The sequence below is a fragment of the Heloderma suspectum genome, chromosome 2 (assembly GCF_057233095.1).
Source record: "Heloderma suspectum isolate Gila_16-S chromosome 2, 16-S_ref, whole genome shotgun sequence".
Taxonomy (NCBI): Eukaryota; Metazoa; Chordata; class Lepidosauria; order Squamata; family Helodermatidae; genus Heloderma; species Heloderma suspectum.
Genome location: NC_139459.1, coordinates 264,563,510 through 264,579,272, shown reverse-complemented (window position 1 = coordinate 264,579,272; position 15,763 = coordinate 264,563,510). Strand labels below are relative to the sequence as shown.

Genomic DNA, 15,763 nt, shown 5'->3' with positions numbered 1-15,763 from the left:
TGTGTGAGATGAATGCCTGAGTGAGTGAGTGTAGGGGGTGGATGTGTTATATATAAACTGTGCTTTGCTTGAGAGAGTGAGATAGGATAGAGGTATGATTGGATAGGGTTTGTAAAAGAGATGCGGTTGTGGGATGGTTTCGATCAGAGTTGGGATTTGTGAGAGACAGGATTTTAGGATTGAGAATGGGGGTGGGGGGAAGTCTGTGATGATTTGTGAAGTAATTGTTTGAGAGTGTGGTATACAAAAGAACATATATTAGAGCTATTAAGAATTACTATTTATTATTTGACAAATTATTACTGTAATCAATAAAGCTTTCCTTCTTATAAATCCTATGTCTTCTGCTCTTGGCTACATAAGAAGATGGTATAAAGGGGACAGTACAAGGTTATAAGTAAAGTCTGTGTGTCCTTGCAGATAGAGGACTGAGTAAAGGGTTGGACCTAAGCCTTAAAAGTCCTGGTGGCAGCGAAACCCAGGGTGTATGACAGAAGGTAGTTCCTGCTGGGGGTGAGGAAGGGAATTCCCACTAGGAGAAGGTGTCAGGGTTGGATTGGAGCCCATAGAGCCCCAAAGCAGTTCTGATTCTGAGGAAAAGATAGAAACCATGGGAGAGGAACCCACGCGCTGTTCAGAGGCGCCACCGGAGGGAAAGCCCCTCCGTGATCATATTCCTGAGAGTGGTAGCAACCCTGGCAGGCAGGGGGAGGGACAACTGGAGCTTCAGGATGCTAGGCGCCGGTGCAGGGACAAGCGGGAGATGGAGGGCGCCGAGAAGAGGCGCTCAGCCCGCTTGGCGTGACGTCAAGAGCTGCATCCCAGTGCCCCATGGGAAAAGGATGGACTTTTGTCTCCTAGCCCTTAAGTTCAGAGGCTTCCCGCTGTTACCTCCAAACGGAGATCGCCTGATTCACTAAAGCTAGAAACCCCAAGTAGGCAGCTCTCTTAAGTTTTCCTCATTAGTCTCATGCAATTAGCATCTGTAAGCATCATTAGGTTGAATGGAAATAAAGCCTTGGAAAAGAGCCCTATCATTGGTGTGTTGATTCTGGCTACTTGAGGATTTCAGAAGGCAGCAAGGGCGCTCCTGACAGAAGGCAAGAACATCACAGTTTCCTTTCTCAGTGCTTAACAGGAGAAAGTACCCCCAATCAGCTGCTGATTGGAAAAGAGCTTTTCCCTGCAGAACAGAGGGCCAGAGTTGGAAGCTGCTGAGTGATTCAGTCCTGCTTCCTGAGCCCTATCCTGTATAAGAGCGTCCTGTTTATTTCTCAGTAGATGTGAGATGTAAGCTTATGCTTACTTCTGAGTAGACATGTAGAGGTTTGCTGTTTGGGATGCTATTTGAAAGTGCAGCTCAGTGATTCTTTCCTGTTTACTTCTGAGCAGACATGCAGAGGTTTGTCCTCATTTCTGAGCAATGATTCCAATGATAAATTAGTAACAATGGGATTGGGGGAAGACGTTGTACTCCTTTAGCCCTGCCCACTTTTGCCTTTGGCCCCGTCCACCACTGGAATGAGGCCCCCAAGAGCTTCTCCAAAATGAAATCTGGCCTTCTGAACAAAAAAGGCTCCCCACCACCCCTGATTTAGGTAGTAGCTGATTTCCTATCATATAAGAGTTTCATGATAACATCTTCATTATTTCTTAAGTATATACTATAATGTAGTCCTGTATGGATTGTTTCTCTTTCCCTAAGGTACAGAGAGCCCTTTCAGGGGTTGCTGAGGAGGATATAATTCCAGCACAGGGTCTAGGTATTTTATTGATCTCTCTCTCTCTCTCTCTCTCCTGGATGAGATAGATCTGATCTTCTTCGGCAAGGAGGTCAGGGGGCTCTTTTGAAAATGGACAGCAGGGGGAAGGGGTGTGTATTTTGAGCAGTGCTCAGATAGCTCCCAGGAGGGTGGAATTCAGTGTCACATGCCAACTTGTGATTAGCCAGTTTAAACAAAATTCCCATGGTCAGATAGGCAGTGACAGAGCTTCCTTTGAAAACAGAATTCACTTAATATGTAAATACTGGATACAAAGGATTCTCTAATGTTGTTTCCTAATAAAATTAAAAGTTTACTGAGGATTTAACACTTCAGAGGCACAGGTGAGAAAGATTAGTGATTGACTTGAAATCCACATCTCCAGGCCCTACAAGATTATAAAGAATTAAAGCTGCTTATATGACATTGCTACCTGCTCTAATGCAACCTTGAGGTTGGCTTGGACTTACAGGTGGCTGGTAGATAAAAATTATGTCCCAAAGGGTTTTCCTGTTAAACTGGTGAATTCAGAGGCTCGGTGTTTGGGAGCTTTTTGAAAGTGCTGCTGAGCGATTCAGGCCTGTTTGCTTCTGGGGAGACATGCAGAGGCCTGTCCTGCTTCTTTGTGAGTAGACATGCTGCTCATGTTTCTGAGTAGACACGCTTCTTACTATAAACTAGTGACAATGGAATTGGAAGGCAAGGGGTTGGATTTTTCAGCCTTGGCCACTTTTGCCTGTGGCCATCCCCCCACCCCCCCGAAATATGGCCTCCTGTAGCTTCTCCAAAGCATAATCTGGCCCTCAGGCCAAAAAAGGTTCCCTACTCCTGCACTAAACGTTAAAATTTGTGCATTCTGCCCAATCCAGAAGTGGCTAAACAACCCAGGGATGCGCCATCTCTGGGTTCTATAGCATGACATGCGAGCCTGCAACTCTGCCTTGTCAGGTAAGAGACAACTCAGAGATGGAACCCAGGTTTAATGTCACGCTAAGCAACCCAGAAAGAGAGCATCGCTGAGTTGATTGGCCACTCATGCTTACAGTGGGAATGATTGGGCAATGTGCACCAAAATGCTTGCTTGTTTCCCACAACCCAGGTTTTAAAAAATACCCTGGGTGGGAGTTTGTGGTGTGCAAACTGGATGCTCTTTAGACAGTGTGCAAACTGGGCCACTAAAATATATAAAAAAGTAACAGATGAAAAACTGCAACAGCAGTCAAAATATTTAAAATATTCAGAGACAGATTGTTAAACCAGTATGTAAAAAATTATATATTAAATGCCTTTCTAAAAAAGATGGTCTTCACCAACTTCTCTAAGGTCATTAATGAGGAAGTGAAATGGGTCTCCCTCAGAAGGAAATTTCAGAGCCTAGGCTGAAAAGGCCCTCCACCTGGTCCCAACTAAGTGCATCTATTGTTGCTGTTACTGTTGTTGTTGCTGGTTTTATTGTTAGCTTTCATTGTTTTGTTTTTATCATTTTTAATATTTTAACTGTTTTTATGTATTTTATTGCCGTAAGCCGCCTTGCGAGGGCTTCTGCCCTGAAAGGTGGCCAAGAGATGTGTTAAATAAATAAATAAAATAATTGATGGGAAAGCTGCATACTCTGTGTTCAGCAGATGTTGCTTTTCTGGGTCCAGTTATGTGAGGAGCTCAGAGGTGTACGAGGTGATGCTAAAATTTGGAATAAAATCTAACAAGTCCTATTCAGAATAGACACATTGAAATGAATGGTTTAAATTAATCATAATTAAATAAAGCCCCATTCATTTCAGTGGGCCTACTCTAAGTAGCACTTATGTTGGATTTTACCCTTAAGTGAGAAATTGTTTTTCTCTTACAGAGGAGTTTCAAAGGAAGGGTTTGGTATGAAATAACTGAATTAGACCTAATGCTGATGTTTGATTCTGTACCATTGGGCTTGAATTAGGATAATGGTTTCCTGTTCCATTAGGGGTGTTAATTAAATTAGCAATGTGAGGATTCCTAGGATTGCCAATTATTGCTTTTGTGAATGGCCCCAGTGCTTACTCTGCATACATTTTAAGCTTTATTGAATTTTTAGTCTGTACTTCTTTCAGTTCATTGCCATTCGATTCTAGCGTTCCAGTTTTTTCCCTCTACACCCATCTGCATCCATATTCCTGCCAACTTGGTATAACCATGCACCTGATGAAGTAGACTCTAGTCCACAAAAGCATATCATAATAAATGAGTTAGTCTTTAAGGTACCACAAAATCCCTGGGTTCTTGAATTAGGTATTAGGGATCCTGCTATTAGGGAGGAAGGAGAGGGAGAGGCCCCACCAGTGCAGAAGTTGCACTAGGGGAGCAGTTGCCAGGTGAGTGGGTGGGAGCAGCTCTGGAAAAAAGCAAACTGGAGAACTTGATGGTAATGCTCACCTCATATTTTAAGGCACTGCCCAAATTCATATTCTGAACCAAGAAACTGCAAACTTTGGCAGCATCAGTTAACTATGTGGGGAGAAGCAGGATGGAATCACCAGCATGCAGGATTTTCCCACGAAGTGGTGTAGTTTTTCTTTGGATGGGTGGTACATTTTCAGCCACATGCTTTTTCAAGTCCGTTTCTACTGTCTTGAATATGATAGATTAAACAATTCTAGATTCCATTGCCGTCCTGAATTAAGCATAAATGTCAATGTGTTCTTGTATTGAAGGGGAAACTGCTGATACGCTGATGGCCTTGCGGTACTGTAAGGATCGTCGGGCTTTGACAGTTGGAATTACAAACACGGTTGGAAGCTCAATATCCAGGGACACTGACTGTGGTGTCCATATCAATGCAGGGCCTGAGATTGGGGTGGCAAGCACAAAGGTAATGGACATTTACTGGCAGTGGTGGTTTTCTCTGTTCAAAGCATAGGTCCTGGCCTGTCTGCATGGAGTGCCAGCATAATACATTCTGTGACATTATAGGAAGCTGCCTGATATGGAGTCAGATCCTTTGTCCATCTAGTCCAGTATTGTTTACACTGACTGGCAGAGGCTCTCCAGGCTTTCAGACAAGAGCCTTTCCTATCCTTACCTGGAGATGCCAGGGACCAGGGGTATTGCTAGGTTCTTAAAAGATCCAGGGTACAGGCCCATAACACAAATTTGTAGAGAGAGATATTATCTGAGTCTAAGCACACCTATAAATATGTGTGGTGTGTGCATGTGGTGTGCTTGTGTGTGTATATAGATGACATACATATATACATACATACATAAGAAGTGTGTACTGACCCCCCACCCCACTTCAACTGAGACCCCAATTCAGTATTTTGGAAAACATCCCACTTCTGCTCTGGCCAATTTGTAGTCGGACCACTTCAGCTCAGCACTAAACCTGAGTCAATGTTTTGAAAAATGAGTCTTTATGCTTCCTGTTGACTACCATAGGAAATCAGGGGAAAAAAGTAACTTTTTTCTCTTGGTCAGAAGTGGATGATAATTTCAGGCATAGTAGCCCCCTAGAAGGGGAAAACACCTGCCCAATGTCAGAAAAATAGGTGCAGGGTTTATATTTTGATTTTCTTTTAAAGGGAACTGCCCGTAACATTTGAATTCCTTGGAAGAATTGGATAAACATTTCAGGATTAATTGCCCCATCAGAGGAGATCATGTCTGCCAGATTTCAGAATGATAGCCACAGGGGTTTTTGTGTATGGCCTTGACATTTTGAGGTCTCCAAAAGAAGACATATTTATCCCCCTATTTTCCTTGTGGACATTGTTCTGAAAATTACTGACAGCCTAGAGTTGTCCCTAAGTAAGAAACCAGCAGTTTCAGAAAGATAGGTGCAGCAGTTCATGTGGAAGGGGAGTTCTCCAATTTGGGGGAGGGAATGATTTGCTTTCCCTTCCCTTCACCCCTTTCCCGATAGTTTTTGGGTAACTTTGTATGAAAATGGACAGGTCATTACAGGTATCCCCCAGGCAAGAAACCTGCAAAGTTTCTGAAGGATATACATGCATGCAAATTTAGGATTACTAGAATTTATTTACATTTCACCAGTGTTAGCAGCAGGGTTGGGAAAGTGCTATTGCACTCATGTCCAGCTTATGGGTTTCCCATGGGCATCTGGTTGGCCACTGTGTGAACAAAATGCTGGACTAGATGGACCTTGGTCTGACGCAGCACGGCTCTTCTTATGTTCTTAAATATAGAATGCCTCTCAGCATATGCAGAATGCTTTTCTTTCACCACTGAGCACTTACATGCTTCCCCTAAAAATTCTGTTCCCCTCCATGCAGTCATCCCTCCTCATCCAACCATCCTCCAGCAACTCTTCATAAAAACAGATGTCTTGTTTTGTGCAACTCTCCTCTACCTCCTCCCTGTTATGCACAAGCTCTCAAAGTATCTTCCTCCCCATAACTTCATTTGTGCCAAGACTTCACCGGGATTCAGCCAATGAGTCTGTTTTCAAAACTAGGGCTAAGTTATGGAGAAACTCCGAGCATGTACTAAATGCCTTTCCCTCACCACTGAAGCTAGAGTTACAAAACATGCATTGGACTGAGCTGAAGGGGTATGCAATTCACTGGATGGAATTGGGTAGGCACTGTATTAAGCCTGCAGTACCATGCTCTCACAATTCAGGACTTATTTCTGAGTAAACATGCCAAACATCAAGATGCAAATCTCCCTACAAAAGTAACTTGTGTTGGAAACCTTTGTACACTTTCCTGAGGCTAAGACTCATTAAACATAATGGGGCTTCTGAGTAGTCATGCATAGGCTAGTATAAATGAGCAGTATTTATCTCCTATCCAAGTAAAAAACAAACCAAAAACTGCTATTTTTATTAAAGCTTTCTGTTCAGAGGAACATAGGAAGCTGCCTTATACTGAGTCAGGCCCTGGGTCCATCTAGCCCAGTATTGTTGACACTGACTGGCAGTAACATCTATCCAGAGTTTCAGGCAGGATTCTTTCCTAGCCCTACCTGGAGATGCTGGGGATTGAACCTGGGACCTTCTGCCTACCAACCATGTGCTCCACCACTGAGCTACAGCCCTTCCTATTGCTGGATAATGGCACCTAACAAACAAAACAGCCCCAGATGTGTTTCTCTGCAACCATGTCAACCCACTTTTCTCAAAGGCTTGAATGTGGAGTAGGAGAAAAACAAACCCTCTTCTCTGTTTGTGTAAAGGCAAATACAGTTCAGAACTTCTCTTGCCCACCAAAGAGAATTCTTTAGATATGCTCTTGGTCGAATAAAGAAGAGAAAGGAAGAACAGGATAGGGGAGGGAACAAGAAAAGAAGAATGGTGATTGGAAATGCACTGGGGGCGGCGGGGGGGATTCCCTAAGCCAAGCGGCTCCTTTCAGAGAGGTAGCACTTCAGAGGAATTTAGGAGGCTGTGGAGCGTTTGTAAGGATTGCACATACTTGAATTAACTTCTATGTTGTGAGGTGGCTGAGGGCTTTTTTCTAGCTTTTTAAAATTACAGAACCTATTTTAAAGCCCCAGCAGTTTCTCTATCATGACGCCACATAGTCCTAATCCTCCCTTTGGGATTAGTTGAGTCCTACAGCAATTTAGGAGAAATTAAAGCGGAGGGGGGGAAATAAGTTTGTGGAGGCTGATTGGATCCTTTGCTGTACTGAAGCTACTAAACTTTTGCAGAAGCCAAAGGTTCCAGTTTGGGGCAGTAAAATCAGGTGCTGTGTGGAATACCAGTATTTCACATGGGGCTCTTTCTTCCCTTCCTTCTGCCTCTTCAAAATTTCATTGCAAGCAAGCTCCCAACAGTGGGCATGGAAGAGCAGAAAAGTAGGGGGGGGAGAGGTTTTTTGCATCCCCCAAAAAAACCTACACCAGAGATTAGGGATAGTGACCTCCTAATTGTGGTCACTTTAAGCACCTTCTGATTAGGATCTCTAATTGGCTGTGTGGCTTGACAGTTTTTTACTTTTTGAAAAGGAAACGTTATGCATGGCTAGCACAAAAGCCACTGGACCTAACTGTCTGGAATTTGGCAGGTTCAGTCAGCTCCATAGGGGCTGCCAGGTCCCCAAATTCCATGGATTCATGTGGAAGCACAAAAAGTAGGTGGGCCTCTTCCAATGACACCCCAGCAGGGGACTGGACCTGGGACTTTCTGCATGCAAAACGTGTGCTACTGCCCTTCCCATTTAATCCTAATATAAGCAATCAAACACTGAACTGCCAAATTCAAGCCTTTTTTTTCATCTTTAGGCTTACACCAGTCAGTTCATCTCTCTCGTGATGTTTGGTTTGATGATGTCTGAAGACAGAATTTCCTTGCAAAATAGGAGACAGGAGATCATAAGTGGACTAAAGTCATTACCTGGTATGCCTGTCATTACTCTTCAGATGAATGTGGAATACATCAGGAACTGATATGAGAAGGTTAAACTAAAAGAATGTGTGGGCTATATCAAACCAGATACGTAGAAATGTGTCCTAAACTTGTATGTCAGCTTTTACTTATAATCTTGAAAAGTGTTACCGCACTGTGGGGTTGTTGGTTTTGTTTTTTGTATTTTGCCCTCCTCATATGAAAACGGATGTGGGAGTTGAGCTGGCATTCAAAACAGAATCATGAAAAATAGAATCCTGTCCATATCTCAGTATTCAATAACAAAATTATTGTATTGTAAATAAATGGGCAAACTTACACATAGGTGAGTTAAGTCAAGGGCCTTACTTTTCTCAGCAAACAAAATATTATGCAAGGAATATCCGTAATTTTTCATGTATGCCTCCTTGAATTACAGTACCAGTATTAAAATAACATCTTATGTTGAAGTGTTTAGAATTTACAGTGATAACATCATTTTGTATAGCGTTCAAAACCTTCAGAAACAAACCAAAAATAATAATTGGGTGGGGCAGAGAAATCCCACCGTCCCTGGGAGAGTGTCCCAGGGGCCATGGGATATTGTGGAATCCCCCGCCGCCCGATTGGAGTTCGTAGATACAGCTATTACCTCAGGAAGGGAAAATCTGAGCAGGGATTCCCACCCACCCAACCCTCACAGCTGTTGCAGAAAGCTCTGTGGCAGCTCCTCTTCCAAGGTTACTGTTGTGACCTCAAACGATCAGCGGGGGCAGGGAAGGTGGAAGGGTAAACCTGGATCAGCTTGATCCCCAAGCCTCTTCATCACTGTCTCCACCCACTGAGAGGTAAGGAACCATGGGTGTGATATTGGAGCCCTCCGTCTCAAGAACAGCAGTCCTTTAGGATTGTACTCTAAATTAAGCAAGCTGTCACCCCCCTTTTAACTCTCAAATCAAACTCCATACTATTTTTTAAATCTATGTTCGCAGAGACTTTAAGGGCACAATCCTACGGCCGCTAGTCAGCAGCTAGATGGCCATAGGATAGGTAGGTTTCCAGAGAACCACACCCAGCCCTCCCATGCTGCCTCGTAGGCAGCGTGGATCGGCCCTGCACTCCGTGCTCAGAAGAGCAGCGCAGAGTGGCAAAAACAAGGTGTTCCCGGGGGTGGGCCGTGGGCAGGAGGTTGGAAATTCCAGTACAACACATGCTATGTGTCATCCGGCCGCCGCTTCCCATGCTTGGAGGATCCAAAGCTAGACAGCCCAAATCTGCTGTCTAGCTGTGAAATCAGGGCGGTGGAAGCAAGGAGGAGATCTGCTCCTCAGAACTCCTCCTGCTCTGCACTGGATAGGCAGTTGGCCCCCGGGCTTGGAGGCGACTGTCGATCCAGATAGGATTGCTCCCTGAAAGCAGTAAAGGGGTTCCGTGTGGGAGCTGATGAAAGAAATTTCTACATGTCCAGTTCAAAATGGCCCCTGCACAACTTTTTTTTATAGGGGCCAGGAGCAAGAAATGTTTCTCAGATACTGTGCTGTACTAGTAAATAAAGATAAAGCCAAGCAATCTGAATTTATACAGACCTGGTGTATTATACAGACGTGGTGTAGAAATCTGCTGTATTTCTATTTTTGAAATAGGAATTTGTTGGAACTACAATAATTTAAGTGATTCTCAATTTTCTCTGTTGGCAGAGATGATTAAAGAAGTACTGTCCTTGGATGAGAAGATACATGATCTGGCGCTCGAACTCTATAAACAACGATCACTTTTGGTTATGGGTCGTGGCTACAACTATGCCACTTGCTTGGAAGGGGCATTGGTATGAATCCTTCATTTTAACTTTTAAAAATGTGCATTTTACAGTTGTAGATAAAATGTATTTGTATATATTAGTTTGGGGAAAGTCAAAAAGATGGAAATTTGTCAGTGCCTCTGTCACTGAAAAAAGGACAATATTAAGGGTGTTGAACATCTTTCAGCCCAACGAATTCCATTTTGGAGAAGCTCTCGGGGGGTGGGGGTGCTACATTCTACTGGTGGGTGTGGCTAATGGGCAAGGATAGAATGGCAGCATATTTTAGCTTAAATTTCCACTGCCAGAAACTAAGCCTTGGAGAAGCATTTCAACCTTTTCAAATGGGGAAAAAACTGGACAAAACCCAGGAAACCACCAAACAAGTGGTAGTCAGGGGAAGGGGAGTGGGGCCAATGGAAGGAGGCATAGCTATCTGGGGAACCCCAGAGGGATGAATTGGGACCCTAGGAGGACTGGATTGGGACTCCAGGCCTGAGGTTCTGCACCTCTGGACTATTGGTTTTTTACTTCGAGTACAGTACATCAATTATTGCTGCTGTTCAGCTTCTGTTAATTAAGTCAAGACTTGTGCAGGAAACTTCACAGAACACGTTTTGATATGTATGGAAAAGGTGCAAAACAATGTTTGATGAGTTTGTCTTTTACTGAGGTTTATCAATACAAGGTCAGTTTTAGATGTGAAGCATCTCTGATCTTTTTATTTTGCATTCAGGCATGGGAACTGTACATGCACATACGTCAGGATCTAAAGAATCTAATAACTTGTTAAATATCACCAATGAGACACTGAAAGTAGCTTTTGGATCCCGTCTGTCAGTGTTCCATATCTGCACTTAATTATGTTGTTGTTGTTCAGTCGTTCAGTCGTGTCCGACTCCTCATGACCCCATGGACCATAGCACGCCAGGCCTTCCTGTCCTGCGCTCTCTCCCGGAGCGTGCTCAAGTCCATATTCATTGCATCAGTGATGCTATCTAGCCATCTCATCCTCTGCCGTCCCCTTCTCCTTTTGCCTTTAGTCTTTCCCAGCATCAGGATCTCTTCCAGAGAGTTTTCTCTTCGCATTAGGTGGCCAAAATATTTGAGCTTCAGTATCTGTCCTTCCAATGAGCACTCAGGGTTGATTTCCTTTAGGATTGACTGACTTGACCTCCTTGCAGTCCACGGGACTCGTAAGAGCCTTCTCCAGCACCACAGTTCAAAAGCATCAATTCTTCGGCGCTCAGCCTTCCTTATAGTCCAGCTCTCACAGCCATACGTTGCTACTGGGAAAACCATAGCTTTGATTAGACGGACCTTTGTCGGCAAGGTGACGTCTCTGCTTCTTACTATGCTGTCTACGTTTGCCATAGCTTTCCTCCCAAGGAACAAGCGTCTCTTAATTTCATGGCTACAGTCACCATCTGCAGTGATCTTGGAGCCCAGGAAAATAAAATCTGGGGGCCAGATGCCATGATCTTAGTTTTTTTTAATGTTGAGTTTCAGACCAGCTTTTGCACTCACTGCTTTCACCTTCAACAAGAAGCTCTTTAGATCCTCTTCGCTTTCTGCCATTAGGATGGTATCGTCTGCGTATCTGAGGTTGTTGATCATTCTCCCAGCAATCTTAATTCCTACCTGTGATTCATCCAACCCGGCGTTTCTCATGATGTACTCTGCATATAAGTTAAATAAGCAGGGCGACAATATGCAGCCTTGTCGTACTCCTTTCCCAATTTTGAACCAATTGGTTGTTCCATGTCCGGTTCTTACTGTTGCTTCTTGACCCTCATACAGGTTTCTCAGGAGACAGGTAAGGTGGTCTGGTACTCCCATCTCTTTAAGAGATGTCCATGTGTAGAGTCGCCTCTTGTGCTGTTGGAAAAGAGTGTTTGCTATGATCAGCGTGTTCTCTTGGCAAATCAAAATTAAACAAAATTAGCCTTTGTCCTGCTTCATTTTGTACACCAAGGCCATGCTTGCCTGTTATCCCAGTGATTTCTTGACTTCCTACTTTAGCATTCCAATCCCCTATGATGAAGAGGACATCTTTTTTGGGTGTTAGTTCTAGAAGGTGTTGTAGGTCTTCATAGAACCGATCAACCGCAGCTTCTTCGGCCTCAGTGGTTGGGGCACAGACTTGAATGACTGTGATGTTGAATGGTTTGCCTTGGATTCGTACTGAGATCATTCTGTCGTTTTTGAGATTGTACACCAGTACTGCTTTTCCCACCCTTTTGTTGACTATGAGTGCTACTCCATTTCTTCTAAGGGATTCTTGCCCACAGTAGTAGATATGATGGTCACCTGAATTAAATTCACCCATGCTTGTCCATTTTAGTTTGCTGATTGCCAAGATGTCGATGTTCAGTCTTGCCATCTCATGTCTGACCACCTCCAGCTTACCTTGATTCATTGATCTTACATTCCAGGTTCCTAAACAATATTGTTCTTTACAGCATCGGATTTTCTTTTCACCACCAGATACATCCACAGCCTTTGTCCCAGCCTCTTCACTCTTTCTGGCGCTACTTGGAAATACCCTCTGCTCTTCCCCAGTAGTATATTGGACACCTTCCGACCTGAGGGGCTCATCTTCCGGCGTCATCTCTTTTAGCCTTGTGATACGTTCCATGGGGTTTTCTTGGCAAGAATACTGGAGTGGGTTGCCATTTCCTTCTCCAGTGGACCACATTTTGTCAGAACTCTCTGCCATGACCTGTCCGTCTTGGGTGGCCCTGCACGGCATAGCTTATGGCTTCACTGAGTTACGCAAGCCCCTTCGCCACAACAAGGCAGTGATCCATGAAGGGGGCACTTAATTATACAGATGCATTTAATCTAGTACTCTGACTATGATCTTGTTCCATCTGCTTTGTAGAAAATCAAGGAGATTACATATATGCACTCTGAAGGCATCCTGGCTGGTGAACTGAAGCATGGGCCGTTGGCTCTTATAGATAAACAGATGCCAGTTATCATGATCATTATGAAAGATCCCTGCTTCACAAAGTGCCAGAATGCTCTACAGCAGGTCACTGCTCGCCAGGTAAGCTCTCTAGTAAGCATGTTATCTTTATGACTAGGAACTTCTGTGCATTTTCTCCATGTTGAGGGTAGTTACAAAACCATAATGGTTGTCCTACATGACCCCAGCCAGGAACTGTGTACCCAGATGGGTGCTGCATGCACATTTTCACAGGCTGAATATGCCCACTAGGGATGTACGAAAGTCACTTATCTTTTCGCAGGGGTGCTTCGCGGTGGGGGGGAGGCGCTTCGCTTCTCCCCCCGAAGTTCAGGCGAGGGGGGGAGCTGTCCCGCCTCGCCCGGCCGAAATTCAGGCCAGGGAAAAGTGCCCCGTCTCCCCGGCTGCGAAACAAATTCTAAAAAAACAAAAACAAAAAAAAACCCGTGATAGGCTACGTAACGATTAACGTAGCCTATCACGGCTACATTTCTAAAGTCAGCCGTGATAGGCTACGTAAATCGTTACGTAGCCTATCACGGGTGACTTTGGAAAAAAAAAAGCGCGTACGCAAATGGCGGCGGCCTATGGGCGCTGCCATTTGCGTACGCACTTTTTTTTTTTTTTTCAAAGTCACCTGTGATAGGCTACGTAAATCCTTACGTAGCCTATCAAGGGGTTTTGGGGGGGGGTTTACACTTTGTAATGGCAGCGGTGGCAGCCGGTCGGGAGATTGGCTGCCGCCCCCGCCCCCAACGAAAGGCCGACGAACCGCCGCCGGGACCCACCGCCGGGAGGGACATTCGCAAAGGTAAGTCCCTTCCGGGGGGGGGGAGGGGGGGCGGAGAATTTCACCGCCGATTTTGGGGGCCCGAATGCATTGGCACTCGATCCCCCGAAGATTCAGGGAGAAATTCTCTGCCATCCCTAATGCCCACCCAGTGTGCAGTGAACAGGCACTGCACACACACAGCCCCGCTCATTTGGCAATAGTGGCGACCCACTGTTTGGGGAGTGGAGGCGCTGAGGAGGCCCAGATCCCTCCTCCCCTCCCTTAATGGAGAATCAGGGCTATTCCTCACTATTAGATTCCTGGGTAGGACTTTATTTCTTTATAGTTATAGCTCATTGGACAGCAAATTCCATAGCTTTATGGATTTTGTGAAGAAGTACTTTCCATTGTCTCCTGAAACTATTGCTAGTTTCACTAGGTGATTCCAAGTTCCAGTGTTATGAGAGATGGTAAAAGAAAATATTTCAATTTCTTCTACACTGGGGGTAGACAAGGTGGTGCCCTTGGGCATCAGTGTGCCCCCAGACACCTTTCCTGGAGCTTGCTGAAGTGCCCCACCCCTCCCACTTTTTTAAACAAACAAATTTTCTTACCAGCAATTGGGAGCACTTCAGCGCATACTCCAGACCTCCAGCTGCTGCCATCTTCATTTCCCACGAGTTCCTCTGGGCCACACATGGGGAATGTGAGAGACATTCCTAGGAAATGAAGATAGTGGGAGGCTGCATGCCAGTGCTTTCCTCTGAAAGTGCCCAGTCACTAAGAAAAAGACAAAGGAATTCCTGTAACTTCTGTTTGGTAATTGGGAAGAAGAGTTTCTAAAGAAAGCAGCAGGGTAAGCCAGTTGGGGGTCAGGGAAGGGGAGTGGGGAGGGAGAGTAGCAGGAATCCAGCAGTGAGAAAACTGGGGGATTGGATGCTTGTGTGTCTGAAGGGATGGGGCCTACATGTGTGTAAGAAAAAGAAAGTGTTTAGGGGGAGATTTTGGAGGAATCCTGAAAGTGGTTTTTCATGGTGCTTGCAGTGAGGAACAGAAAGGAGGGATGTGTGTATATATGTATACATACATAATGGATAAATGGGGTGCGTGTGTATGTAAATGTACGGTGGGTGGATGCGGATGTGAGGTGTGTGTGTGTGTGTGTGTGTGAGAGAGAGAGAGAGAGAGAGAGAGAACGAACACACGGCTATGGGGTGAGAGAGTGTATGAATGGTGATCTAGAGTGGGGGAGAAAAGGGACGGGAAATTATTTGGTTGGCAGGGTGGGGAGAGAAAACGTTTGCCTTCTGTGAAATGTTTCTGTTGATGCTGAATATTGTCGGTTCAAAGGAGCTGTTTAGTGTGTTGGGCTCAGACCCCACCTCTGCCATGTACTAAGTCTTTGGGCAGGTTACTTGTCCTTTGTGAGTAGCTGTGCCTTGTGTGGCAGACATTTTGTGGTGGTGCCCAGGACAGTTTCTCAAATTGTCAGATGTGTCCATAGGCCCCAAAAGTTTGCTTACCATGTATGGAGTCTACAGCATATGTAATTTTATAGACTTCAGTCATGTCCCCCATTCAGTGTATTTTGTTTTCCCTCCTTGGGAAGGTGAAGTATTCCAACCTTTTGACAGTTTTGGCTACCCTTTCCTGCCCCATCACCAGCTCTGCTTTCTCTGACCTATGAATGGAACTTGTCTTTGCATGCACAGAGTTCTAGATGGAACCGAGGAGACAGAAATAGGCTCCCAGCAGCTTTTGGTCCGCCTTCTATTTTCAGCCTAGGGAAGCATGTGCCCAACAGGCACTGGTGCAAGTGCATTATACTGGATCTATGCTAATACATTTCATGTTCTTAAAGTTGTCCATAAAATAGGGATTCCTTTGTATGGCTTCAACTGGAAATTTTTCATCTCTAGTAATATATTATTGGGTCATGCTTTTCCTTTGTACTGTAATGTTAGCAAATGCTGCTGCTGCTATAACGACGTTTAGGCTAAAAAGATGCTGACTTCTAGATTTAAGCCATGCATTCGGTAATTATGGGTTGGAGCCAGGATTTGTCTTCTGTGGATGGAAGGGCTCCACTCATGACAAGTGTGTCCAACTGATCTTCAGGGATTCCCCCTTGCCCCAT

At 44.7% G+C, this 15,763-nt stretch overlaps 1 protein-coding gene across 1 annotated transcript in view; it reads left to right on the top strand.

Annotated features, from left to right (window-relative positions):
• GFPT2 (glutamine--fructose-6-phosphate transaminase 2) overlaps positions 1–15,763 on the top strand; it is a 35,115-nt gene that overhangs the window by 17,242 nt on the left and 2,110 nt on the right. The window contains exons 14-17 of the mRNA XM_084839085.1: positions 4,451–4,608; positions 7,983–8,097; positions 9,783–9,910; positions 12,768–12,935. Coding sequence (XP_084695211.1) covers positions 4,451–4,608; positions 7,983–8,097; positions 9,783–9,910; positions 12,768–12,935 — 569 coding nt within the window. The remainder of the gene's footprint in view (positions 1–4,450; positions 4,609–7,982; positions 8,098–9,782; positions 9,911–12,767; positions 12,936–15,763) is intronic.